Source organism: Lytechinus pictus, chromosome 15 (genome assembly GCF_037042905.1).
Source record: "Lytechinus pictus isolate F3 Inbred chromosome 15, Lp3.0, whole genome shotgun sequence".
Taxonomy (NCBI): domain Eukaryota; kingdom Metazoa; phylum Echinodermata; class Echinoidea; order Temnopleuroida; family Toxopneustidae; genus Lytechinus; species Lytechinus pictus.
In genome coordinates, this window is record NC_087259.1 from 14,789,928 (window position 1) to 14,817,435 (window position 27,508).

At 36.9% G+C, this 27,508-nt stretch overlaps 1 protein-coding gene across 1 annotated transcript; it reads right to left on the reverse strand.

The window, feature by feature from the left end:
* Positions 1–910: 910 nt before the first annotated feature.
* On the reverse strand, positions 911–27,471 carry LOC129277802 (NADPH-dependent diflavin oxidoreductase 1-like). The gene is made up of 15 exons (XM_064110394.1): positions 27,402–27,471; positions 23,372–23,533; positions 22,338–22,415; positions 20,556–20,653; positions 19,940–20,038; positions 19,162–19,263; positions 13,696–13,914; positions 12,287–12,408; positions 10,326–10,504; positions 9,175–9,330; positions 8,600–8,711; positions 7,242–7,385; positions 6,310–6,428; positions 3,838–3,938; positions 911–2,096 (listed from the first exon to the last, which is right to left on the reverse strand). Exons 2-15 carry the CDS (start codon positions 23,504–23,506, stop codon positions 1,952–1,954), a joined length of 1,809 nt encoding a protein of 602 aa, XP_063966464.1. The 5' UTR covers positions 23,507–23,533; positions 27,402–27,471; the 3' UTR covers positions 911–1,951.
* Between the last annotated feature and the right edge of the window lie 37 nt (positions 27,472–27,508).

Sequence of the window (27,508 nt, forward strand, 5' to 3'; positions counted from 1 at the left end):
ATATGTATTTTGGATCTTAAACAAATGTAAGACAAGATAATTGAAGGAAAAAAAAAATTCCATTTGAAATTTTCCTTGAGGATTTACATTCCACATGATATATATATTGGATCATAAACAAATGGAAGACAAATGCTTTGATAAAAAACTGTTAGATATTTCTAGTTATGATCATTATTATACCGAGGTTGTTTTACCTGACTGCTAAGAAAGCACGAATGCCTGTGAGCAAGCAACCAGGGGACCAACGGCTTAAGGTCCTCTCCGAGGGACCTGGTAATGAGGATAAATGCCTTACCAAAGGGCACTAGCGCACCACTTGGGAATCGAACCCGGGTCACCGGAATCCGAAACCCCCGCTCTACCGACTGAGCTATCGCGCCTCTTAACAAAACATCGTGATCATGAATGCAAAAGGGGATGTCAATATGAGGGCATCTGAAAAGCTATCTATTTCAGTGGACATTTCTAATTCAAGAGTCTTCCCTCTGAATTAAAAATTGAAAAACAAAAATTGTATTTCGATTAAAATAAGTGACACCCCCTCTTGCATTCATGATCACGATGTTTGTTGAAGATAAATTGTCTCTCTCGTTGCCTCTATGAACCAGACTAAAGCACTAGGTTTTGTAAAAACAAAATTAATACATTATTAAACAGTGGAATTTACTCAAAAGATTCCACTGCCTACATTTGGAACAATAAATCATCTGAAGCCTTATATGATCAGAAGTTATCTCTTCTAATTGGCAACACTATTTCTTAAATGGCTACCTTTTATACTATGTATCAGAAATAGATATAGACTGATAGAGAATGTCTTAAAAAGTCCTAAATTTGCCCATTTGCAAAGAAAAGCAGCAATTTTGAATTTTCAATCGCACTGCAATTTTAAGGAACTTTGTGATTTGAGATTCAAGAGATTCAAGATTTATTAAAACATATGATCGCAGCTTGTTAAGCTGAATTGACAAATGTTTTACAAAAGAGCATACAAATATACATAAAATCAACAAAAAAGTAATGTTACAAAAGAGTCAAGAAATTACAAAAACAATTACGGTATAATCATGATAATAATGAAGTGATCTTAGTTTTGGAAAGCTTGAAAAAAGTACATATGTTGGAAAAAATTCACTAAATATAAAATTATTGTGATGTAATATGGGTTTAAAGAAGAATTGAAAGGAAATTTGTTGTAACGGCTTTAAGTAGATTCAGTATTGACAATTGAAAATGTGTAAATGATTTCTATCATTTACACATTTTCTTCCAATTCTATATATATTGTATTATTATCTCTGCTCAATTCTCAAAATATGATAATCACTAAATCCTTAATTTGGCATAGTTTGAGGTATCATACATAATTAGCAGGGTGTGATCTGGATCAAAATTGGTCCAGGTACAAATATGATCACTCTGTCCTAACTGGGACAAAAATTTTCTTCCAACTCCAAGAAATAAATAGCCTTTAGATAAAGCTCCATATGTTATGAATTTTATATCAACCGTCTTCCAACTGAAAAAAGATTAAACACGAAAGGCTGGGTGAATGCAGGCGAGGCCACAGAGCCTTTTAATAGGAACATGACTTGGATTTCCTTTGTTGACCATTATATCTGACTTGTGATCAGTACCTGAGAGGTAGCGGCCAATCAGCAAGCGTACCATTCGCATCAATGAACCAGGTACCACAGTAGCGAATGTACCTGATCCCATGAAGACATCAACACCGATAGTGCGGATTGGCCAATCAGCATGCTTATGAATAATTCATACCTTCATGTCGCTGCCAGAATCGCGATGTTGCTTGATCATGCATTCACCCGGGTCTCACCAACTCTCTTCGTCGACCGGTAGTCTCGTCTCAGCCGCTACTTGACGAGGAATACAGCCAAGTCACAAGGCCTTGTCAAAAGGCTACGGAATAAAAGGATGTGGTCAGTCGTCACGACCATGTTTCCATTTGAATCAGTCTCTTCCTCTCCATGTCACTAATAAATATTTGTGCTTCCTCCTCCTTCATCTTCCCTTCCGACTGGACCACGACGCATAGTGCTTCTCTGACATCTGTTGGCATCTGCTTAGCGTTTCTGTGAAGAAGCAAAGAATCAAGATTTTAATTTTTATCACCTACCCCACAGATTTGTTTTGGGTAATAGTCCACACGACCTGTCTAAAGTTTGGTTCAGTAACATTAATTATATTAGACAATCATGTAAAATTCCAATCTTACAAGAGTGCAGTCTCTGCATGAATTCTTTGTGGGAATTTTAATTCAACAGTAAGGATATTGAGCGTCCTCTCTTGGTAATGTTCCTATTTCTCTGAATAAAAGGCCCTTCAAACATTATTCTTACACATTTAATGAAAAGGTCTCCGAACGCTAGGTATGATGATTGCATGCATATTCTGAACTTTCAGCCCATTTCACGCTTTACATATGGTTTAAAACCAAATACAGAAAAATAAACATTTATTTGAATTTGGGTGGGGATCCCAACTTTCTAAAGTAAAATGTGCATTCAACCCCAATATTAGAGTGTGTCTTTCCTGCAACATGTATTGCACGTCTGAAACAATTGATCACATTTTATGATGCAGGGCTCTTACGGCACTTGTATAAAGCGTATGGGAATTTAAGAATCTACAAGTTAATGAGTCAATGTACAATTCTTGCTATTGACAATAACAAAAAATCCCGGATACAGCTCATGCTGTAAGCAGTGTGTTGGCTAAGTTGGTAGAGCGTCCGTCTTACAACTGGCAGGTCGGGAGTTCATTCAAACCCCCGCAGCGTCAGACCAAAGACGTTAAAAGATGGGAGTTGCTGCTACCCTGTTTGGCATTCAACGATTAAAGGGATAGAGCCTCAACGATCTTGCGCAGCACAGTGGCCACGATCAATTGGGCATGGCAAATTTTTGGAGTATTTCATTTCATGTCTATTTCGAACAATAAAATATGGATTTATTTTATGGTGTTTACTTGTATGACTCAGTAACTACTGGTAGCTGAAGGCAAGAATAGTATACAGCATGAGGGAAAACACAAGTTCCAAGTTTTCCAAGTTCCAAATTTTACAATGATTCCTCCTCAAAATGTAAGAGGAGATTAAGAATGGGGTGTGAAAGCGGATGCAACTAGACCAGCAGTAGCTATCATACAAGTACACCAGAGCCCCGTCTGACAAAGAGTTACGATCGATCCGATCAACCTCAAATGTATGGAAATCCATCAATGTCACGTTTTTTTACAGGAAATTTGCACAATGTCATTTGTAAACAAAGAGAAGCCCCCTAACTTTTCAAGAAAGCAATGAATGTATGAATAAACAGCATATCTAGAAAATATTTCGAAAAAAACCGTGCATTTTAGATGTTGACGTTGTGGTTGATCGGATCAATCGCAACTCCTTGTAAGACGAAGCCCAGGAGTTGTTGGGTCACACATCACTGAACAAGAAGTATAATTTCTACTTCAGTGCACACAGTGAATGGCTAATTCATGCAGTGCGCTACATCCGGAAACTATTGGTTATTGTCCATAGCGAGAATTCAAGATATATCAACATATCGATGAAATGAAGGTGAACAAATTTTGTGCCTGACATGCAAGAACTTAACAGGCAGCTTTATAGTGAGAGAAAGAAGGACAAGAAATAAAAAGGAATACCAATCAAAATGCTGAAGGAGAAAAGTTCTCCCATATACTTTGCACATGAGGCTTGGCCAAAGCGTATAAAATTTGGCCGAGTTCGGCCTCTACTCCTTGACTGACAATCAATAGGAAGATGAAGAGAACGCAAGTAATTTATTGTTTCATGATCATTACCCTGCTACATATATTCTTGTAGATCTGTCACTTCTGTTCATAAGCGACCATATGAGGGCGGCATTTTCTTTTATCCGATGCTGCACATACACCTTGTCTTCCTGAAACAAAACATGAAAAAGTAGAACAGGTATTAAAAGAGAGATATTCAAATTAAAATGGAAGTAAAAATATTGACATTTTCTTTTCATATTACATGTATCAATTAAGCTTAATGAATCATAACAAGTGGAATGCCTCTGGCGGTATCACATGCATCACGTGATTCAATATAGCAGCAGTGCTGGCTTTGAAAACTACTATAACTCGCACAAGATGTTCAGTGATACTTGGTTACTCTTAGGTCCACGTTTTATGAACTAGACCAATACACTTACAGAGATATGATGGTAATTCAACAAATACCCCCAACATGGCCAAAGTTCATTGACCTTACATGACCATTGACCTTGATCATGTGACCCGAAACTCACACAGGATGTTCAGTGATACTTGATTACTCTTATGTCCAAGTTTTATGAATTAGATCCATAAACTTTAAGTTATGATGATAATTCAACAGATACCCCCAATTCGGCCAAAGTTCATTGACCTTTGACCTTGGTCATGTGACTTAAAATGCGCACAGGATGTTCAGTAATACCTGATTACTGGAGACCTTTCGTTTTCTGTGACGAGCCATGTGGACATACGAGATTAAGGAATTTTTGGAGCGCTGCGCATGCACAAAGTAATCTGTGACGAGCCTTCTCGTTCACTGCCCAAATCTGTGACTCGTATTTGAGGGTTTTGACGTTCGGTGTCATAGTGCTCGAATGAGCGCTAGTTCGTACATGATGACGTCATCCAAGCTTAGCAAATATGAATGAAGCCGCATCAACATTCGAGTTTTGTTGATTCAGCAGGGCTGGTAAACTGCAAATTACTGCTTGTTACCAGCTTTTCCATTACATTTAGTGTGTCCTGTTTTCAGACACTACATATCCGATAGGTAATCGATGTTCTACATGTATTTCCAAACAACTGTGTTTTTTCGGCTTTTTGTGCAAGAGTGCAAATGTTGCACCCACAGTCGCCCCACTGGTTCGTAGCGTGATGCTACGCCTGATTCTCTGGCCGAGCATCGGCCCACGGCCCGCTCGCTATCACGCTGGTAATAAGCTGTGGCCTGGTACGGGTACGTCGACTTAAATCGAAACTGTTTTCATCAATGTACGAACGTGATACTAAACGAGCGGTGTCACCACTTCCGGTGAACTAGGACTACGTTGCAGTCGCAGACATTCGAAAGCTCCTTACTCTTATGTCAAAGTTGTATGAACTAGACCAATATACTTACAAAGTTATGATGGTAATTCAACAAATACCCCCAATTTGGCCAAAGTTCATTGACCCTAAATGACCTTTGACCTTAATCATGTGACCTGAAACTTGCACAGGATGTTCAGTGATACTTGATTACTATTATGTCCAAGTTTCATGAATCAGATTCATAAACTTTCAAAGTTATGATGGTAATTCAACAAATACCCCCAATTTGGCCAAAGTTCATTGACCCTAAATGACCTTTGACCTTAATCATGTGACCTGAAACTTGCACAGGATGTTCAGTGATACTTGATTACTATTATGTCCAAGTTTCATGAATCAGATTCATAAACTTTCAAAGTTATGATGGTAATTCAACAGATACCCCCAATTCGGCCAAAGTTCATTGACCCTAAATGACCTTTGACCTTGGTCATGTGACGTGAAACTCATGCAGGTTGTTCAGTGATACTTGATTAACCTTATGTCAAAGTTTCATGAACTAGGTCCATACATTTTCTAAGTTATGATGACATTTCAAAAACTTAACCTTAGGTTAAGATTTTGATGTTAATTCCCCCAACATGGTCTAAGTTCATTTACCCTAAATGACATTTGACCTTGGTCATGTGACATGAAACTCAGGCAGGATGTTCAGTAATACTTGATTAACCTTATGGCCAAGTTTCATGAACTAGGTCCATATGCTTTCTAAGTTATGCTGTCATTTCAAAAACTTAACCTTCGGTTAAGATTTGGTGTTGACGCCGCCGCCGCCGTCGGAAAAGTGGCGCCTATAGTCTCACACTGCTATGCAGGTGAGACAAAAATGATAAGTATTAAGAGAGGAGAAAGGGGTAAAATGACAGATGATCAACATCAATTGCCCTTAATAATACATAAAAAAAGAAAAAGGGAATTTGTTAAAAATGATATTTTTGCCTTTAGTCTAAGCTCAATCATGTATGACATGAAAGATCAATTTCAAAGTTTAAAAGAAAGTGGGTGATGAGTTTAGAAACATTCCTCCAAACTTACTTGACCTGAAGCCATTTTGTTTCAAAGTCATGAGATTAGCAAGGGGAAGCCCCTCCCTTTTTTTTTGGGGGGGGGGTGGGTTTATTTAAAATATAATGACCTCCAGATATGTTCACATGACCTCACCTGATCCCTGGAGAAAGCTGTGACCATCTGAAGCAACAGGTTGTCTTGGAGCTTTGACCACTCATCTTTGCAAAGATAATCTTGACCTTCATATCGACAACCGAAGAACAGCAAGTTGTCTGACAGAAATAGAAGATACAAACGGATCAAAGATGGTTAACTTCTCTTTCCTTCAAGCCTGTGGCACAGGAATGTTCTGATCGAACAAAGGATTGTAGGGGCAAGTCACTCTTATCACACAATGGCCTTGCCCCTTCGATCTTTTGTCTTGTGCAGCTTAATGCTCTAAGCTACTGAATTATGAAGCCTCTTTAAAAATGAATAAACAGTACAAAAACAATAAATGACCACTCAATTCTTTAGTTAATCAATTAAAATATGTATGTGCCAAGTGATTCTGGAAGAAATTGTGTAATTTCTTAGAAATTGACAAAACAATAATGGTATTCCAGCCAGATGCTGGGTCTTTGTCCAATCAATAAAAATAATACATGTACATTGTCCCACATGTACGTATCTGTGTTGGTGACTTTCAGTGTGATCATTTTCAGCTTAGATTTCATGATTTCACAAAGTTTGGTTAATGAAAATGTACATATCTACAAAGATATGGTGAAGATCAAAACTTCTTCATGAAATCATTCCTTAGCATAACTGACGGTAAATAATAGCTTTTTTCCCAGCAATTACATGTATAACACACTGTCCCACGTGTGCTTGTCTTTGTTGGTGATTTTCTACGTGATCATTTTTCAGCTTAGATTTCATGATTTCACAGATGTGCGGATCTGCGATGGCCTGGCGACAATTTAAACTTCCTCATGAAATCATTTCTTTGATGTAACTACTGGTAAATGATAGCTTTTAAAATTTAGAAACAGAATCTAAGGGTAAAGGAGGAATGTGATATATCAAGTGGATGCAGTTTGTACCTCCGATGTTATGTGCTGCCCTCTCTTGGATGAAGCTCCTGAATGGGGCCACGCCCGTTCCTGGTCCCACCATGACGACAGGTGTACTGGTAGAGGGGAACGAGATGGTACCCTTCTTGGTCCAAATTGGTATTCTGATATCATCTGTGCATTACAAAATAAAATCCACTATATTTTAGCTCCAAAAATGAACGTCACTCTTCAGTTCCATGGCATTTGCTCTTGTGACAACGGCTTCTACTGAAAATAGAACACATTAAGGCTCCCATTCCACAGAGGGGAGACCTTTGAAGGTCCTTTCAAAGACCAAAAATTGGCAAGGTCTTGTGCTTCTCAACCATTTTTTTTACTTTTTTTTAGAGGCCCACCAACCAAAATTTTAAGAAAATGTCAATTTTGATGAAAAAAATGTTTCATCAAATTTGAACAAAAAGCTCTGAAGCACATTAGAAAAAAATAGTTTGAGAACTAATCTGCATTTGCAAATGTCCGGTAAATGGGCAACAATTAACTTCAAACACAATATGCATGCACATGAGGTTCACATCAAAGATACTGTAGATCGAAACCATCATAGTATGCATGTGTATGCTTTGCAATATGCATGATACCTAAGGGTGCTTTGACCCACGTAGACCGATCAGACATAACATGTTCGGAAAGGTCTGTGAAATATACTATAGTTTTTCCCCTATTTTTTTCCCCGTTGGAGCTTCTCGCGGCTCACCTGAGAGAGCTTTGCAGCCCACCGGTTGAGATTAAGCGAAACATAAACCTGAGCTTCAAACCATAACTTAACTTTCATCCCTTATATCATTCTGAACCAAAAACCCTATCAAAATCCTAAACCTCACCTTGAATCTTCTTAGACATTAGCAGAGGAGAAACTGTCGTATTAAAGATCAAATGAAGTGTTATGTATTCAAGATATTAACCTTTATCGTAACTGTGATACATGGAACAGATATTTATATATGCATGCATAAAAAGTGAAAAATATTTGACTTTTTACATCATTAGTGGTAATCTCGAGATAGAATTAGCTTAGGGCATTATTGGCTCACTTATTTGTACTCTATTACGATACTGTTTATAATGGTAATGTTAACACGAGAATACAAAAAAAAAATCACTTTATTTTTCCTGTTTGATTCATATCGCTCAATTATGCTTCTGTTTAGTGTTACTCAATCGATTCATTTGTTTTAATTGAGATTGGTAAGTGTTCATGTATTTTCATATGTTTAATAATCAATTTGTCTTCCCTTATTAATCTTATATCATCCCATAGCAAAAATATACACAATCATCTTCTATCTAAATGATAACTTCAATCAAAATGACATAGAAGTGTTTACCGTCAGGTTTGAGTGATGCTATCCAGTTTGAACAGAGGCCCTCTCTTGGCCGAACTAATTTAGTTTTGTATTTAACGACAGCCATCAGGATATGAATCTCACCAGGATGTGCCTACAAAAAGGGAGAGGAAAATAACAGTGAATATCAGTATGTGCATATCATCTGCTTGAACTTAAAATAAAGTAATTACACTAAATTGAACTAAATCTAAAAGACGTATCTCACAGGGCATGGAACAAGTTCACAGCTAGTCTGCAACTCAAGATTTTGCTAGTTGCAGAAAGGTCTCCTGAAAATTACAAAGTCCGCAAAGACTTGCAGGAAATGTGAACATGGAAAAAAGTTTAGGAAACTGTTTCTCGCCTCTGTGATGTCTCCATCGATTGCAGAGATTTTTTTGTCTCTGAGACGTCTGCAACAGAGGAGACGTCTCTCAGACTCCCAAGCAAACAGACTGACAATGATACCTGACTTGGAAAAAATCTTCAATTAATGTTATGGAAGTTACACCTTGAGAGCTAGAAGTTCTTTTTTTTTGTCACAGTGAGGTCTCAGAGACAATACTCAAACTTACCGTTGGTGATGAGGCGATGGAGAAGGCTCTAGGCTGTATTGCTGGAATGATATCCAATAGATATTCAAACGGGATGGTAGCGCTCACATGGGGAAAGTCCTGTAAAACCTCAAGGATGGTCCGACGAGGGCGGTTGCAGTACGAGTACAGCTCTTGCTAACGTTAAGAAAACATGAAAAGAATATACTCTGACTAATATACACTACAACAACTATAAATCTTTAATATACAATGTAGCTCTTCACACATTCATAATAATGTTACCGTCCACAGACAAAAAGAAGGCAACTTTGACTTATTTTTCAGAAGTGATTTTTATTTCTTGAATTGGGATATTTTGTGTATGCTCTATATGACGCCTATATGGAATTAATGTCACATAGCCTCTACTTTATAAAATATCAATATTTCAAATGCAATTCTCTACTTAAATATTTCCACATAAAGCAGTGTCACATTTTCCCCATTTACTACGAAACTCATTCACCAGGTTTGCTTCCCTTTTTTCAGTGGACAGCAGAATGGTTCTAAGCACTTTACAGATATATCCCTTCAATTATTGAGTCTGGAAAGTCTTGTTGGAATGCATCCTAGGAAGTGGACTCAGTGGAGGAATTGCATGCATTACGTGTGGGCATGCCAGGATTCGATGAACGGGGCAATGATATCTGTAAAGCACTTGACCATGTTGTTTTGATGTATTAAGTGCCATGTAAGAGCGGAATACTAATTTATTATAATATTTTAAATATCATCACTGATTGATTAATTTTATTCATATATATACACATCATTGTCAACATTACATAACATTTGTCAATTGGTATAATCACAAAGACAACGTATATACATGCGTGGATCATCGTAAGCTCAAACAGCTTGAGAACGATGTAAAAAAAAAATACATACATACATAAATTATACAATGGCTAATAGAAAACCATCAGGTATGCAAGCATCAATTTAAAGGACAGAAGGAGAACTAGAGAGAAAGAGCGAGGGGTGGTGAAAAACATTTTTATCATTATTATCATTATGTTATCATCATCATCATCATCATTACTATTATTATCATTATTGTCATCATCGTCATCACCATCATCATCATCATCATCATAGTCATCATTACTACATTGATTCCAGTGAGATACCTGGCCTTCTGCCGTGTCAAACTCCTGGAATTTCTCTCTCTCCAGGTCATTCCTTGCATGGTGGGCCAGCATCTCAAAGAACGATCTCCTTGGGATACTGTTGATATCCAGGTAATGCGTTGCTAGGTAACGGACGGAACACGTCGGAGGTAGCAACCAGGATGGAGGTAAAGGAACATCTATTTTGGATCAAGAGGAAAAAATGACTTGCCAAGAGATGGTTTTATAGGTTCCATGACAATTGCTTCGGCGACAATTGCTCACACTAATTGAATGACTAGCACCAACCCTGGATTTAAAGGTCAAGTCTACCCCAGAAAAATGTTGATTTGAATAAATAGAGAAAAATCAAACTAGCATAACGCTGAAAACTTCATCAAAATCGGATGTAAAATAAGAAAGTTATGGCATTTTAAAATTTCGCATATTTTTCACAAAACAGTGATATGCACAACTATGTGAGTCAGTCGATGATGTCCATCACTCACTCTTTCTTTTGTTTTTTATTGTTTGAATTATACAATATTTCATTTTTTTACAAATTTGACAAGGACCAACTTGACTGAACCATATAGTATTTAACAATGCTAATTCCACATGACAATGATGAGAAAATTAGAATAATTCATATTTCATATAATAAAATACAAAAGATATAGTGAGTGGACACGATGTGTATATAACTGTTTTGTGAAATTAAGTGAAACTTTAAAATGTCATAAATTTCTTATTTTACATCCGATTTTGATGAAATGTTCAGTGTTATGCTTGTGGGATTTTTCTCTTTTTATTGAAATCAATTTTTTGGTGGGGTGGACTTGTCCTTTAATCATTTAACACTATACCCTACCCTAAAACCTATTGCAACCCTATATCTTTTCAATTCAATTAATTTCATTTCATTTTCAACAGAACAATGAACTTTAATATACAGACAATAAAAATTGAGGCATGTACAATATATGATATTTTTATATAAGTAAAAACAAAAAAGCAAAATATCATAAACATAAAATAAAATTCTGAGAAAATGGAGGGATCCACTAAAAAGCAGTGCTTGTATTGTGAGGACCCCTCTAAATAATTATTGTAGAATTGCCTACAAAGACGGACACAGAGGTGACAAAACAAAAAAGAAATGGAAACACACACACAAGGGATATGAAAATAAAAGGGAAAATAGATAAAGATAATCTTAATAACTAACCAAAACTAAACAACGTATGTTAATGTATATATATATATCCACCTGTACCCAGTATGCATGATTGCACTCATGTACCGTATGTTTTGCGGAAGTGGTTTACGGTACACCATGTGTAATGTCCTGGAAGGACTGAGATAAAAGTGGATAGACAAAGAAGTAAAAATAATATTAGCTGGATTTATAAAGCGCTTTTTGCCTAAGGATACAAAGCGCTGCTATTATTACCCCGGCTCTAGCTCGAGCTACCATCACCAGCGCTCAGTGCATTCAAGGAAATAATCCTGCCGGGTACCCATTCACCTCACCTGGGTCGAGTGCAGCAGTGTGGATAAATTTCTTGCTGAAAGAAAACACGCCATGGCTAGGATTCGAACCCACGACCCTCTGTTTGAAAGGCAAGAGTCAGAACCACTAGACCACGACGCACCCACCCAAGTAAAATGGAAAGGCGAGAAAGTAGAGGTTAGGAAGTTAGAGTATTCTTTTTGGAATGAGTGAAGTCCTTAAAAGGACTGTAAACCAGAAGTAGTGGAAAGCTTGAGTAGAAGGCTGGTTGAGTTGGAGAGGTGAGAAAGGCTTAAAGTAGATAAAGAAGGCTGGATTGAGTCAGGGAATGGAGCTGTAGAGCAGGAGAGAAGACTAGACTTTTCGGGCAGGCTGACTCTCTGTTTTTCACTTCTACCTCTATCCGCATTTATCTCACTCCTTCCAGGATTTTAAACAAATGGAATACCAGCCTTGCTCTCACACTAACCTGGGTCATTCTGTGAGATGGTAATCATCTGATCTGGATCAAGGTTCATATGTTCAAGGAAAGTTTCCACCGACGATGAAGAATTTCTTGGTTGAATCATTACAACATCCCCAGGGGAGTACCTGGAAAGTATCCAAAACAAGGGCCCTGTTTCACAGATCTTATTTTCAACCAATGTTATAAGCTACTGAAATAACATAATTTGATTGGCTAACTGTCATAAAAAAGTTTTATAGGTTGAATCATAGCAACATACCCAAGGGAGTACCTGGGAAATATCCAAAACAAGGGACCCGTTTCACAGATCTTATTTTCAACCAATGTTATAAGCTACTGATATAACATTATTCGATTGACTATTAAACTGTCATCCAAAAGTTTTATGGGTTGAATCATAGCAACATCCCCAAGAGAGAACCTGGGAAATATCCAAAACACGGCCCAGTTTCATAGATCTTATTTTCAACACAATGTTATAAGCTACTGAAATAACATAATTTGATTGGCTATTAAACTGTCATCAAAAAGTTTGTTGGGTTGAATCATAGCAAAATCCCCTGGGCCCCATTGCATAAAAGTTACTATTATGGTAACTTTGCCATCCAATGGTATCTTTAATGGAATCCTTGATTCTGATTGGCTGTTGCTCATCCTTACCATGGTAGTTTCTATAGGAAGGCAAAGTTACCATAATAGTAACTTTTATGCAATGGGGCCCAGTAGGGTTCGTGGAAAAGTCCAACACAAACAAGGGCCATGTTTCACAGATCTCATTTTTCGACAACACATTGTTATAAGCTACTGAAATTATGTAATTTGATTGGCTTACTGTCATCAAATAATTTAAATGGGGTGAATCATTACAACATCCCCAGGAGAGTACCTGGGAAAATTCTCACAAAACAAGGGCCATGTTTCACACATCTTATTTCAACAACATATTGTGATAAGCTTCTGAAATAATGTTAACTGTTAGACTAACATTATTAGTTTTCAGACAAAGTTTTATGACACATGATCATAATTTTGTTGGTTGCAGAGAATGACAGAGAGATTGCAAGACAAGCAGATGTATCTCCTTTAACACTAAATATTCACTAATTACCTTATGTTTTTCAATCCAATGGATTCAATGCATGGACCACGCAATTCTGCTGAAGTCAAATCTCTTTTTGATAACATAAATTTCTTCAAATTAGGAGAAACTTGACTTTAGAAGAGGTATATAATGCACAATCTGGTCTAAACAACTGTTTAGATTTGGGTAGATATTTGAAAGATAGCCTTGTCATTACAACCTTAGGTGATTTTCACGAAAAAATTAATTTAAAATCTTGTCATCCAAAAAAATTTGCTTCGTAAAGTATGAGCATGGCTTCAATTGAGAAAGAGAAAGAAAAAAGTCTCACTTTATATTGGCCTCCTGAACGTCCAGCTTGACCAATCGCACATCCTGGAAATGTTCCTGAGCCGTCTGCCGAACGTTGGCCACCATCTTGGCATGGAAAGGACAGAGATTGTTGGGTGCCACAGATCTACGAGGCTCAACCATTTTGGTGTCTGTGATGTCTTTCGTGAAGCCATTCTCTTTGGTATCGACAAATTGCACATGGAACCGGGAAGGGGGACTATGGTAAGAATTATATGGATAGTTAGGTTAATATATAGTAAGCTGAACTGTAATTGTTTTCATACCCAGCAGATAATGATCGGTAATGATTTCAATTTCAGAGTTTCTCTTCAATGAGCAATAATAAGCAAACATTACATGCAGCATACAACTAATTTCCTATAAAAGAAAGACTTGCCATTGTTTAAGCAGCAATATACACATTTTTTTTTTTGGTGTGTGTGCACCTCCTTAGTGTGGTAGCCTTCTCACTAAGGCTCTGAAGTTTCTCATTTGTTTGGTAATAATTTTTGCTTGATTCTACTTTATTTGTTGTTATTTATTGATGTTTTATTGGTCAAGGAACAGTGTATTCAATTTCTAAAGAATAATTTTGTCTACATCTTGGTATATTTTGAGTGTAAATTTGGACATTGGTTTCTGTACTTGAACGGTAATGTGAAGCCAATACACGTAGTACAGTGTATAACCACTGTAGTGAATCTTATTAATAATAATAATAATAATAATATCAAATTTTTTATAAAGCGCTTTTCCCAGAATGGCTCAAAGCGCGTTACAGCATATTATTACCCCGGTCATTGGATTCATTTCAATCCCGCACGAAAAGTGCACAATTTCCACTCCATGGGGAGCATTCCTTGCATTCATCGCAGCCTCATTATGGCGCTGGCAAAATCAAACATACAATATCTTTCGCATCCTAACGTTGATATTGTGCCCTCCATTGACTGCTGTTCTTTGTAACCCATTTGAATGGTCTGCTGAACTTGTATGCTTCTTCTGTACATGCCTGTCGAGGTATTTTGTAACAATGCAGGGAATGCAACTACTGAAAGTGCTCTATTGTGTGTAACACTTGCTTCATCTGTTCCTAGGGTCTATAGTGACTTTGACTCTCTCATGTATGAATGAAATGGTAGCTCAACCCACAACACTGTGTAAACAACAGGGTGAATTACTTTAGTAAGTCAGTTTTGTACTACTGCAACACTACAGCTTACTTTCATTTGTGTACTCTACTATCTGGTGATATTGAGCCCAATCCAGGGCCCACAACAACCTAGCATTGTTCATTCTGGGGCCCGTAACACAAAGCTTAGCAATGATCGTAGAACATTTTTCTACGATTGATTCCAATGGCTGCAATATACAATCAATCGTAAAAATCAAGCGTACGATTAATTGCTAACCTTTGTTTTACGGGACCCTGATCATGATACCACTTAACATTACATTAAACATGTATTAACTCCAAATTATATCTGTTATGATGTCAATACTTTATACCAACCAGCTGTTAGCTCAGCCTGTGTGAAACAGAGTTTGCGATCTTGGTATCGGTCGACAACGTCAAGCTCATCACGGACGTAAGCGTAGGATTCCAAGATCGCAATCTCTGGCATGAACTACTTTGCTTTCAAATGGCCTCCATATTGGCTGGTGGACTGCACGGTCCTTGACCAATAAAGCTCATGCAGTTACTGATTTAGTTGCTGATAATCGGCTTGATGTTTTAGTCATAACTGAATCATGGCTCTCTGGGGACAGCAGTAGACACTAGACATGCTTACACTTTGGCAGATCTGAAATCCTCCTTGCCAAATTATGACTTCACAAACCGACCCCGTATATCCTCAAGGGGTGGTGGTATATTTCTTCTATATAAATCAACAATACGGTGTACTGTAAATCCAAACCACAACTTTACCTCCTTTGAGATATTAGATTTAACTCTAAATCTCACTTCATCCTCTATTATTAGGTTTTACTGTGTTTATCGCTCCCCTCCTTCCATGAGTAACAACTTCTCTAATACATGTAGGACCTTCTTGGAAGAGTTTTTTTACTCTGGAAGTCAGTTTCAGTTTGGTTTATTTTCATTTCAACTCAGGTCAATTTAACAGTAAAAGTCAATTTAACAGTAACAGTCGGGAAACTCATCACATCACTACCACCAAAGCACTGCAAATTGGACCCAATCCTGACCTGGCTATTGAAAGACACTCTTCACGATATCCTGCCTCTCATTCAAATTCACCAAAATTCACCATTTGGCATGTTTCCTGTGCCTCAGTCTTCTTATAAAAACCATCACTCGACAGAGACTGCTGGTTAAATTTTTCAACAATATTCTGCTGGCTGTGGACAAGGGCAACGAAGTAGCATTAGTCCTTCTTGACTACACAGCCGCTTTTGACACTCTTGAAATCAATCAGCTATTCAATTGCAGAGCTGCCAAGTTGTATTTTGCATTTTCAGTATTCTTATCCCCCAAAATCAGTATTTTGACCAAAAAATCAGTATTTTTACCGTGTGAGATAAATATTTTGTATTTTTCCCCAAAAAAGTGTATTTCATAATAAAATGCTTGGCGCACTCGCCCATCACAGCGCTCAAGCTGCATGCAAGCTAAAATGTGCACTGCTCTTGCAGATGAAAAAAAAAAACATTGAAACTTGTGTATATCTCACCCTGGTTTTTACAAAATGATTGAAAAAAAAACAAGTTACCTGAAATTACATTGATCTAATAACCATATTTGTGTACGTTTTATGAAATAGAGACATATAGAGATGATAATAAATTTCGATTTTGTAAAATAAAAAAAAAAAGGATTTTTTTAAAGAAAAAACGTACTGCCGTATTTTGGTTGCAAAAACGTACTAAATACGGAAAAATCGTACTACTTGGCAGCTCTGCAATTGCCTTCAGAAGGAATTCTTCATCACTGGAACTGTCCAGGAACGGATTCGCTCATATCTTAATGGTCAATCCCAACAAGTAATCATTAAATGATACGCTTTCTGAACCATTCCCCCTATTTTCCAAACTCATAGAATCTCACCAAGGTGTTCAGCATGTAATGTACGCTGACGACACACACATTTATGTCATACTTAAAGGAGAATGAAACCCTTGAAACCAGCTGAATCCATATCAAAGAGAAAAATCAAAGAAACATATTGTTGAAAGTTTGAGGAAGATTGAATGAATAATAAGAAAGTTATGAGCATTTGAATATTGAAATCACTAGTGCCATGTAGATCCTCCCATCGGCAATGCGACCAAGATCTGTGATATCACACACGTACAACTCCCTCATTACTTTAGTACTTATTTCACTTATATTCTCACTTTTATAGAGTCTATCACAAGGTGAGGTGTTCTCTTTATGAGATGACAAGTACAGAGGTTTCACAACATTATATCATTGATGAATCGTTTGTCATATGATTAGAATGAGCAAAAAGAGATGTTTTGGGGTATATTTTCAGTGTCCAAATGGGAGAGTTGTACGTGTGTGACATCACAGATCTTGGTCGCATTGCCAATAGGAGGATCTCCATAGCATTAGTGATCTCGACATTCAAATGCTCATAACTCTTCTATTGCTAGTCCTTTTTTACTAAAACTTTTGTTGATCTTATTCTTTGATTTTTCTGCTTTCACAAAAAGCTAACTTGCTCCAAGAGTTTCATTCTCCTTTAAACCCAATCTGAACCAGGCTCCTCTACTTTCCAAACTCATAGAATCTCACCAAGGTGTTCAGCATGTAATGTACGCTGACAACACACAAATTTATGTCATACTCAAACCCAGTCCGAAGGCTGAAGCAGCCCAAAAACTCCATAGCAGCCTTGAGGACATTACGGTTTGATATCAGAAAACAGACTCTGTCTTAATGAATGAAAATATGAGATTATACACATATTTTCAAAATTTAGAAACACTACTCCATTCCCTGACTTATCTTCTGATGTTTCCCTGAAGGGCAGTGAGTATGTATGTGACCTTGGTGTATTGATTGACAACATTCTTACACTTCAAGATCATATCAAGCATAATCGCAGGTCTGCGTCATACGTTATTTTCAAAATGGGAAAGATTAGGAAACTACTTGACCAACCCACAACTGCCAAACTAACACATGCGTATGTTTCCTGTCACCTAAATTACTGCAATTCAATATTTTCCAACCTCCCTCATACATACCTTGTTACATTTCAATGGGTTAAAAAATATGCCGCTAGATTAGTCTCTCTCAGTAGGAAATCCGAGCACATAACCCGAATTCTGCGTATGCTCCATTGGCTCCTATACATCACCTTATCTCTTTCAAAGTTCTCCTTCTCACTTACAAAATTCTCAATGGCCAATCCCCAAAATATCTTACAGATCTCATTTCTTTACGCTCTAGTACCTCCTAAAGGACTCTCTGTTCATCATATACGATGCAGTTAACTCCTGGACCTTGAACCTCTACAAAGTATGGTGATCGCCCTTTTTCTTCAATTGCCTCTTCCCTTTGGAATAAGCTACCCTCTTACATTCAAGATACCAAATCTGTTAGTCAGTTCATGACCCTACTCTAAACCTACCTGTTTAATAGATGATTCACAGTTGGAGGTGCACATCAGTTTGAATTATTTGTTGTATTAGCTGTGTCATTTTCCCCTTCCAAATTTGTTTTCCTCTCTCCCAAGTATATAAACCATAAACAGAGTGCGCTTAGAAACACCCGTAGTAAGCGCCTTATAAATGTTATGTATTATTATTATAATATAATATAAAGTCCACGTACCATTTGTAAAGAAGAAAAAAATTGACCAACTTAAATTCTTTGTATGCCTAAATGCTTAATAGCCTGTGAGGTGAACAAAATAGCAGGATATGCAAAGACGGGGAGTGGGGTAAGGGGTGTCGAGTATTGAGTGTACAAGCGAAATTTGAAATTGTAATTGCCCTGTTCAAATGACAAGGAGCATCATTTATGTTGAACATTGGTGATACCACTGAAAAGGGAATGGAAGCAAATAGAACAGATTTCTGTTGTAATAAGGTTTCTCATTTTATTGGAGTTCTAAACTGATTCAAACATGACCTGCTAAATCATATTTTATTTCTACTTTATAATGCTGTCATGTTTAGCTATTACCCTACACCAATAAAAATAAAATCCAGTACCGGTCGTACAGAGACCTCAGTGCTAACAGAGCACTTAAAGAAGGTCCAGGCACATCTTTCTGATTGTGATGTCAAACGCTGATCCAAGATTTACATAACATGTTGTTCTGACATTGCAACACTGCATTATCGGTTGTAACAGGGCCTCTGTTAGTGCATCATTAGCGCTTACAACATTTCTGTGCGGCTGGTACCGTTTTCTGGTCAACTGTCAATTTCACTGGGAAACACGTGTTGTAACTGCCCTTTCGAAATAGGAGAGTTTGCCTTTACTCACCACACATTAGCTGGGATGATCTCTAGACCGCTTGGCAGAGGATAAAAGGACAGGAGTTCCTTCCACAGGGTATCTAGCCACGGATCTATAACTGCATCTGGTCTAGAGACCAGCGAGCGAGATGAATCACAAATACATAAATCAAATGTGGAAGAAAGAATAATGAACGGTGCTTACATGATAAAGTGTTTGGAGACTTCTGATAAAGAGGTGTTATACGCTTATAAATAAATATTCTTCAACCGGAGAACAATAATTACAGTAATATATGTGACGTGGTAGGCAAAATTACACCTGGATGAGAGTTGAGAGGCTGCCCGAGTATAGAAAAGGGTTAAACTAAATACCGTAATACATGCACTCCATTCAGGTCAGAATAGAATAAGAAAACTATAATTAACAATAATACTGCAAACTGGCAAAACAATGATTCCATATGAGATATTGAGCAAACTTTGAATAATTTCATTCACAAATATCATTAGAATAGCAATATGCAACATTTATATAGCTCAATACAATGCTTCTAAGCATTGCATACTATTACCCCAACCTGAGAGCAGCTACTGATTGGACACTTGAGCATTCAAGGAATTCCTTTCTACTGGGTACCCATTTACTACACCTGGGTGGAGAGTGACAAACACCTTGCGAAAGGATCTAGGTGCAGCAGTGGGATTCAGTGTAATTAAAAGTCCGGAGGCTTATCCACTGAGCCAAAACACCTCTACAACATTGATATATTTGAATATCATTTTTCATGACAGATGTATCTCACCCAAGATCATGTTGGTCATCCCCTAGGCCAAGGGGAATCAAGCTTGAAGCACCAAGTTGGACCAAACGACGAAATAACTTCTTAGCGACATAATTAAATCTGTAATGAAGAACGAAGATGAAAAGATATTTTACTGAAGTGTACCGATTTCAAATAGTCAAGAGCAGCTCTGCCCTGCAAATAATTAAAAAATTGTTCAAAAATTAAAAGTCCTATAAATAGAATTACCACAAAATGTTGATACAACTTTATTTAGTGGTGCAGAACATAATGTTTTTTCCTATTTTTCATAGATTTTGACTTCGTCATGAAATGGTGAGCCTATTGTATTCAACCATAGAGGAATAATTAAATTCTGGGAAATAGGTCAATGTGTATTGCTGCATGGACAGAAATTTTTGTGTGGGTTTAATTTTCGCACTATCTGTGGTCAGACAGCTAACCAAGGATTATTAACCCCACAAAAAATATCTATTCCATATAACGTAATATGTATGAATTTGAAAACACAAATTAAAAACCCACTGAAATGTCCAGAACTAGTAAAATCGTGAAGAATATCCCACTACGCAGTAGATCAATGGGTTTTATCTAAACTAAAATGTACACTACTCACTTGGGGTAAGATGAATCACCAAGGCCAAGGACAGAGAATCTTAGCTGCGTAAGAGAGTCACCGGGCAGATCCTTCCTCATTATAAAACGCCAAAATTTCTGAGAATGGAAACCAAGACAGTTTAAAGATAGTTGCAGTAAACAATGATATCATGTGAAAGCCAGTAAAATCAAGGCTAATCGTCCCCATATTATCCTACATCTACCGTGTGAGTAAAAAAAAAACTTGACACCTCACAAATCCTTAATTTAAGGAAACATGTAATATTTATATATGGACTGAAAGAGTATGTTCTCCAAAATAATTTAATGCCATATTTATGTGGTATGTGTTAACGCTTGAATGATCAGGAGGCATTCTTTGCAGTGATGTAAAGTTTGAATTGCGCCAAAGTACGGCATGACTGCAATGAATGAATCCAGATGTCAATGATGTCATAATCCTACAAGGGTTGCATGAAAATCCATTTCAAAACACCTTTTCAATAAATCATAATTGTTTAATAATACCTTTAGTATCAATTCCCAAGTTAATGTCATTGAAAAAGGATTTGCAAATATGTTTATATACGACATCATATTATGACATCATTGGCATCTGGATTCATTCATTGCAGTCATGCCTTACTTTGGCGCAAATCAAAATTTACATCACTGCAAAGAATACCTACTGGTTATCCAAGCATGAAGACATACCGCACAAATATGGTAACAAATTATTTAGGAGAAAATACTATTTCCAGTCATATATTATGATGCATTTGTGACATAATTTTTCCTTAAATTGTGAATTTTTTTGAGGTATCAAGTTTTATTTACTAACACGATAGATCTGGTACAGTTCCATAAACTTTTGTTAAATCATAAAATCAAAGCAAAAAAGGATCACACTAAAGATCGCCAACACATAAGCACATGTAGGGCAGTGTATTATTTTTGCTTGGAAAAAAATTGACAATTTGGTGAGATATCATGCACGTTTTGCTGATTTCTCGGCAATTACGCAATTTCTTTGGTACAGATTTTTTTATTCATACATACAGACACTTGGGTTGTCACTTGATTGGATTCTGCATACATGCACTCATTTTAAAATCTTCACCGCAACCAGCATTTTTTTATCTTAATCACCAACCATCAAGTTTTCTTTTTCTGACAATGGAATCCAAGAAAGTTTCACACCAAAACAATGTCTTTTTCTATAAATACAAAGAAGAAATACAAAAATCTATTATCTTGAGCCCTTAAAAAAAGGAAGTTTAGCATAATTCATGTTACATGGCATATGGATGAGTTGCTCAAGCTTAGAAACCAAACCACAATATTAGATTGGTATATATTCACAATTCTATTATTCTTTTCTTGATTTTTGCCAAAACTTTATCGATCTGTTTTCTCACTTTTATTGATGTTTTGAGCATGTCTTGCAGATGAATTACTATTTTTTTTCCTCCAATTGCAGTGATTTATTATGAAATACATTTTATTGATTTGTGGCATAGGAATATGAATATATAACTTAATTTATCAAAATAAACTTGACAATACGGTAAACTTCCTCTGTAAGCATCTGAGTCTACAGATAAGAGATTTTTCAGGCTGTCATTAAGGTAGGTGTAATAATTTTGAGCGGAAGCCATTTTACATTAAGCGTCCTACATTATTATGATTATCAGTTGCTGGCTAGCCTATCAACAATGTATGTAAATTATATTCTAAGAACATATCCTGGCAGGCATTCATAAAACAGCCTCTTTTCATTTTTTTCCAAATTAAACTATACCTTCATGTTGTCAGGCTCATCCCCTTGTCCTGTTGTCGAACAAACAAAGATCACCAACTCTTCCTGAATCAAACTTGCCTGGAAAATGAACAGAAATTGATACAAAAACTATTGTCAGAAAGCCCAACTGAAAGCACATTTCCAGGGGGAGATTCAACCACTCAGACTCTCTCATGAACAGGAAACCTTGGCTCCATGTGCACATATTCCGCACCAAAAGTACAAAGCATAAAATTCCTTGAGACCAATTGCCAATTTTTTTTGGGTAATATATTTTCATTTAACGCTAACATACCAAATTTGTTTGTACTGAAAATATAGTGGATTTTCTTTTTAATGTTTAGGTTACTACGGAAAAACCTTGCTCGGTAAAACTGACTGGAAATTAATCCACAAACATGTACACAATACAAGAAGCATTGTTGTTTTGCAAAGCCTGTACTACCAGTATAAAAGAGTAAATGAATTATTCTGATTGCATAGATAATACGTACAATTGCACAAAAACTTGTCAGTGGCACACTAAGGGTTAAAAATGAGGTAAAATGCTGTAATGATGACTGGCATTTTTGCCATGTTGGGAGAAAGAGAGGAGGCAGTTAAGGTGGAAATATTCAAACTTAAGTTGGGAGCACATGAATATAGACCAAAATGAGGGAGATTTCCCTCTGAAAGTGGGAAAGTTGGAGTCTCTGTACTGCATTATAAATGACAATGGTGTTTATATACTAAACTTACAAAGTGGAACGTAAAGATAAATAGTCAGTAGGGAGGATGGTAGACAGATGGGTAATAGAGGCATGTAAGAGGAGCAGGGGGAGGGAGAGAAAGAGGAAGAGGAGGAAGAGGAGGAAGAAGAAGAAGAAGAGGAAGAAGAAGAAGAAGAAGAAGAAGAAAAAGAAGAAGAGGCAGAGGAAGAAGAAGAAGAAAAAGAAGACAAATAAGAGAATAAGACAAAGAAGATGAAAAAGAAAAAACAGAGCAAGAAGTGAAAAAAAAATTCAGGATTTTTTTCATTGTAGTTTCTTACTTACAATAGGATAAGAATCCAATGGCAAGACCCGAGCAGACAGATGTCTCCTCTTTGCTTCACGGCCAATCTTCTCCGCTACATCTTGAGCTGTTCCCGTCTGGCTCCCATACAGTATTACAGCTCTGCGATCACCCATGACAGCTTCTCACAATACTAGAAGTTTCTTGAGATTTGAAGGTGGGAGAATAACAATAATAATAAACATAGCATTTATCAACATGCTCCAGATCTAATGTTTCCACAGATCCAAAACAAATTTCCCAAAATTCATAGACATTTCCTGGAATTTTCAAGTTTTTTAACAAAAATCGGGCATAATACAGCGAGCCTCAATTTGGTACAAGTGACCAAAATCAAGGAATCTAACATTTTTTGTTCACGCCCCCTTTAAAAATAGGAACAAAATTGCGAAATGCGAGTGGAAAATTTTGAGCTAGTATCGAGGTAGATCTAAACAATTCTTTAGATATAACATCATGAAGATTCAAAGTTGCTATGTTTCATTGTTGTTTTATTGTAATTTTCTGATTTCGCAGAATTTCCTGTAATTTTTTAATTTCCCGAACTTTTCCTGGAATAAGTCAAAATTTCAAGAATTTTGGGAAAAGTGGAAACACTGAATAAGGATGCCACAGAGTAAATGATTATTATAAATGATCTTCAAAATAATGCATGGCCTTGACGACCTAGATCAGAAATACTTTTTTGATCGTCCAACAGGAAATAGAACTCAGATATTGGCTATCGGAACAAGATTGCAAATTAACTTAAGTCTACTCAAGGTTCAGACACAGCTCCTTTTCACAGAGATGTGTTAATGAATAGAACAACCTCACCTGTGATGTGGTAGAGAAAAAAATCATAAATCAATAATTTCATATCCAATTTGTATAAATTATTATAATTATATTTATAACGTATTAAATTTTAGTATTTGTTAAATAATAATTTGTATCTATAAATTGTTCTTCAAAATGGCATTTTGTAACATCACTAATCGAATGTAGGCCTACGTCATAACGAAGCGGTTCGAGGATTAGGGTAGACAGCTGGCAGCCGTCTGTTTTTAACATTTTTATTTCTCCTCGTACACAGACGGCTTGCTATCGTGTACCTCGGGCGATGTTCGTGCAGGCTCCACTCCACTTCACTACCGCTACACTCCGCTCCACCTACCCGAACATCGGGACCGTCAACCATTTTGGATATACCGAGTCACAAAGGTGGGATGGCAATCATGATAATCGTAAAAATTAAACAAAAAAAATATAACAAAAAAGATGATTGACTTAATATCTTACTCTACACCCGTATTTCACTCCGTTTCCATCCTCCGGTTATCCTCAAAATTGGTGATTTGGGGCCAGTATCAAATTCCTCACACGTATTATTCACGGCCGATTTCAAAACACGTATCGAGTGGACCTTCATAATATAATAGCAACACTGATGTGTGTTGCTGCCCTCTACGTTCGTTGCATACAATGTTTTGATATCGGCCGTGAACAATACGTGTGAGGAATTTGATACTGGCCCAAAATCACCAATTTTGAGGATAACCGGAGGATGGAAACTGAGTGAAATACGGGTGTAGAGTAAGATATTAAGTCAATCATCTTTTTTGTTTAATTTTTACGATTATCATGATTGCTATCCCACCTTTGTGACTCTGTATATCCGAAATGGTTCACGGTCCCGATGTTCGGGTAGGTGGAGCGGAGTGTAGTGGTAGTGAAGTGGAGTGGAGCCTGCACGAACATCGCCCGAGGTAGACAGCTGGCAGCCGTCTGTTTCAAGGAGTTTTTTAACATGTTTTTATTTTTTAAATTTCTCCTCATACACAGACGGCTCGCTATCGTGCAGCCACCATTAGGGACTTACAATGCAAAATCCCCCCGTCGGGGCTCTTCAATTTTTGTCTTTAATGAATCAAACTTTTGAAAATTAACGCGACCGAAATGCAAATCAATATTCCCTCTTGGCATTAATTGCCAAAAAACGGGGAAAATCAAGTTAAAAGGAACAAAAACAGTGACTTACCTCGGCTGTCGCGCAACTTCACTGCCCTGTTTTATCCGAACTTAAAACTCATAATAAACATATGGCCATTGTCATTGAGTCCCCTGTACAGATCGCGCTAGAACTTCAGTCTCTGTATTTGGTGAGTGAAGCCAACGGAGTTCAGCTGAACAACCAACATAACAGAGACCGAAGCTTTTGGTCTACGCCCGAGGTAGCTATCATGCAGCCACCATTAGGGGGTTAACAATGCAAAATCCCCCCGACGGGGCTCATCGATTTTTGTCTTTATTTAAAAAAAATATATTAAATGAACTGTACCAAAAATTAAGATTATTATTCCGTTTTGGCCTGAAATGCACCAAAACGGGGGAAAATAAACTTAAAAGGGGGAAAACAGTGACTTACATCGGCTGTCGGGCAACTTCACTTCCCAGTTTTATCCGAACTTAATACATAAACATATTATTATGGCCATTGAGTCCCTGTACAGATCGAGCTAGAACTTCAGTCTCTGTATTTGGTGAGTGGAGCAAACGGAGCAACCAACATAACAGAGACCGAAGCTTTTGGTCTAGGATTAATTTAGGGTTATTGTATTTGCTTTGTTGACAAACGGATCGAGGGATCTACACGAGATTGGTCTGGTAAGAAACCTTAAAATTTTCATCAATAAAATTCATACAAATATAAACCGATTTCACCCTGTAAATATCACTCCTAGTACCAATGAGGTCCAAACATTAGCATGTATGGACCTCATAGGCGACAATGCGTTAAAAACAGGTTAGAACTTCTAACCGTACTGTTTCCTGCACCCAAGTATGATATTACTCCCAAAATATGAGTTTTGTCCTCGTTTGTTTATCATTTATTAAAAGATTGCCCATTAAATATATTCCTATTCCTAATTTGAATTTAATAAAATAAAGGGAAACTTACATTTGAGTCATTTTTCGATCTTTTTTTGGCAGTCAGTCCGGTCACCGTCGAGTACGATCAAAGCGGTATGAAGCTGATTTTCAGATCACGTGATACGTGTGGTCATCACCTGATCAATCGACTATCCTTTTTTAAAGACCGCAACAATTATAAATTTTATTATAAAATATATATAGAATAAATCATTGCATAATATTATGTATATTTCTACAATTAAAAAATATTTTGTGATATAAATTTAGTATTTGACGTAAAAATCGCTATTGAACAAAATATTTATTAAAAAATAAAAAATCAAACAAAATAAAAAAGCCTTGGACACAGTGCAAAAAACCTAACGATTTGGCCGCGTTGTTAACAACTATCGTAAGGGGCGCTTTATTTATAAATAAAAAAAAATGTACAGCTGTCTACCGCGACGTGGTTTGTCGCAAGATTTGGGACAAATCCGTGGGAATTCTGGAGAAAATACATCAAAAGAACTGGTGAGTACCGTTTAAACATTATCAAATTACTAAATAGATTATACATACCTTGTAGATTTAGTTTTTAAGGTGATATTAGTGCTTAGTTCTAAGCTAGGGAGGCCCAAACGCGCGTGAGCGGAGTCCCACTTTATTAACACGGGTACCGTATTGCGGTGTCGCCTAGCTCCTAGAGTGGTAAATATGGATTTCCTAGGGAAATCCATCTTTGCTTTGGTCAGTCTCTTATACCTATATGGCAAGCGATTCAACGCTCCATGATGGAGAAGTATATGTCAAAATAATAAAAAAACATCATCGTCATGACATGGAGTCCTCAAGATTAGGTGCGAAACTTCAAACTGCATTAGCGCCACCACCTCTCGTTGCCATCTTTATACGAAACACAAAAGTGAACGAGTGGGACCGAGGACGTGAAGGCAAATCAAGCCTTCAAGGTAACAAGGACGATGATGTTGAACTTGTACTAGTTGTGCAGCTGTAAATTGCTTCGAAAATTAAAAGTCGATGGTGAAATTACATCACTATGCGGTCAACTTCTAAAAACTTCAAGAATATATAATTTAAGGCAATATATTTGCTCACCAATCACAGAACCTAACTTCCTAATTCCTAAGTTGATGTAATTTTCATCTTCTTATACCGCTAAGGTATCTTCAAAAGCTACAGAGGAATATTTTTATCATCGAGAT

Coding starts and splice junctions, on each gene's coding strand:
- LOC129277802 (XM_064110394.1), bottom strand. CDS start 23,506: ATGGGTGATCGCAGAGCTGTAATACTGTATGGGAGCCAGACGGGAACA. Junction 12,409..13,695: donor GTTCAGGAGGCCAATATAAA/GTGAGACTTTTT, acceptor GATACTTTCCAG/GTACTCCCCTGGGGATGTTG. Junction 10,505..12,286: donor CATCTCACAGAATGACCCAG/GTTAGTGTGAGA, acceptor GATCCAAAATAG/ATGTTCCTTTACCTCCATCC.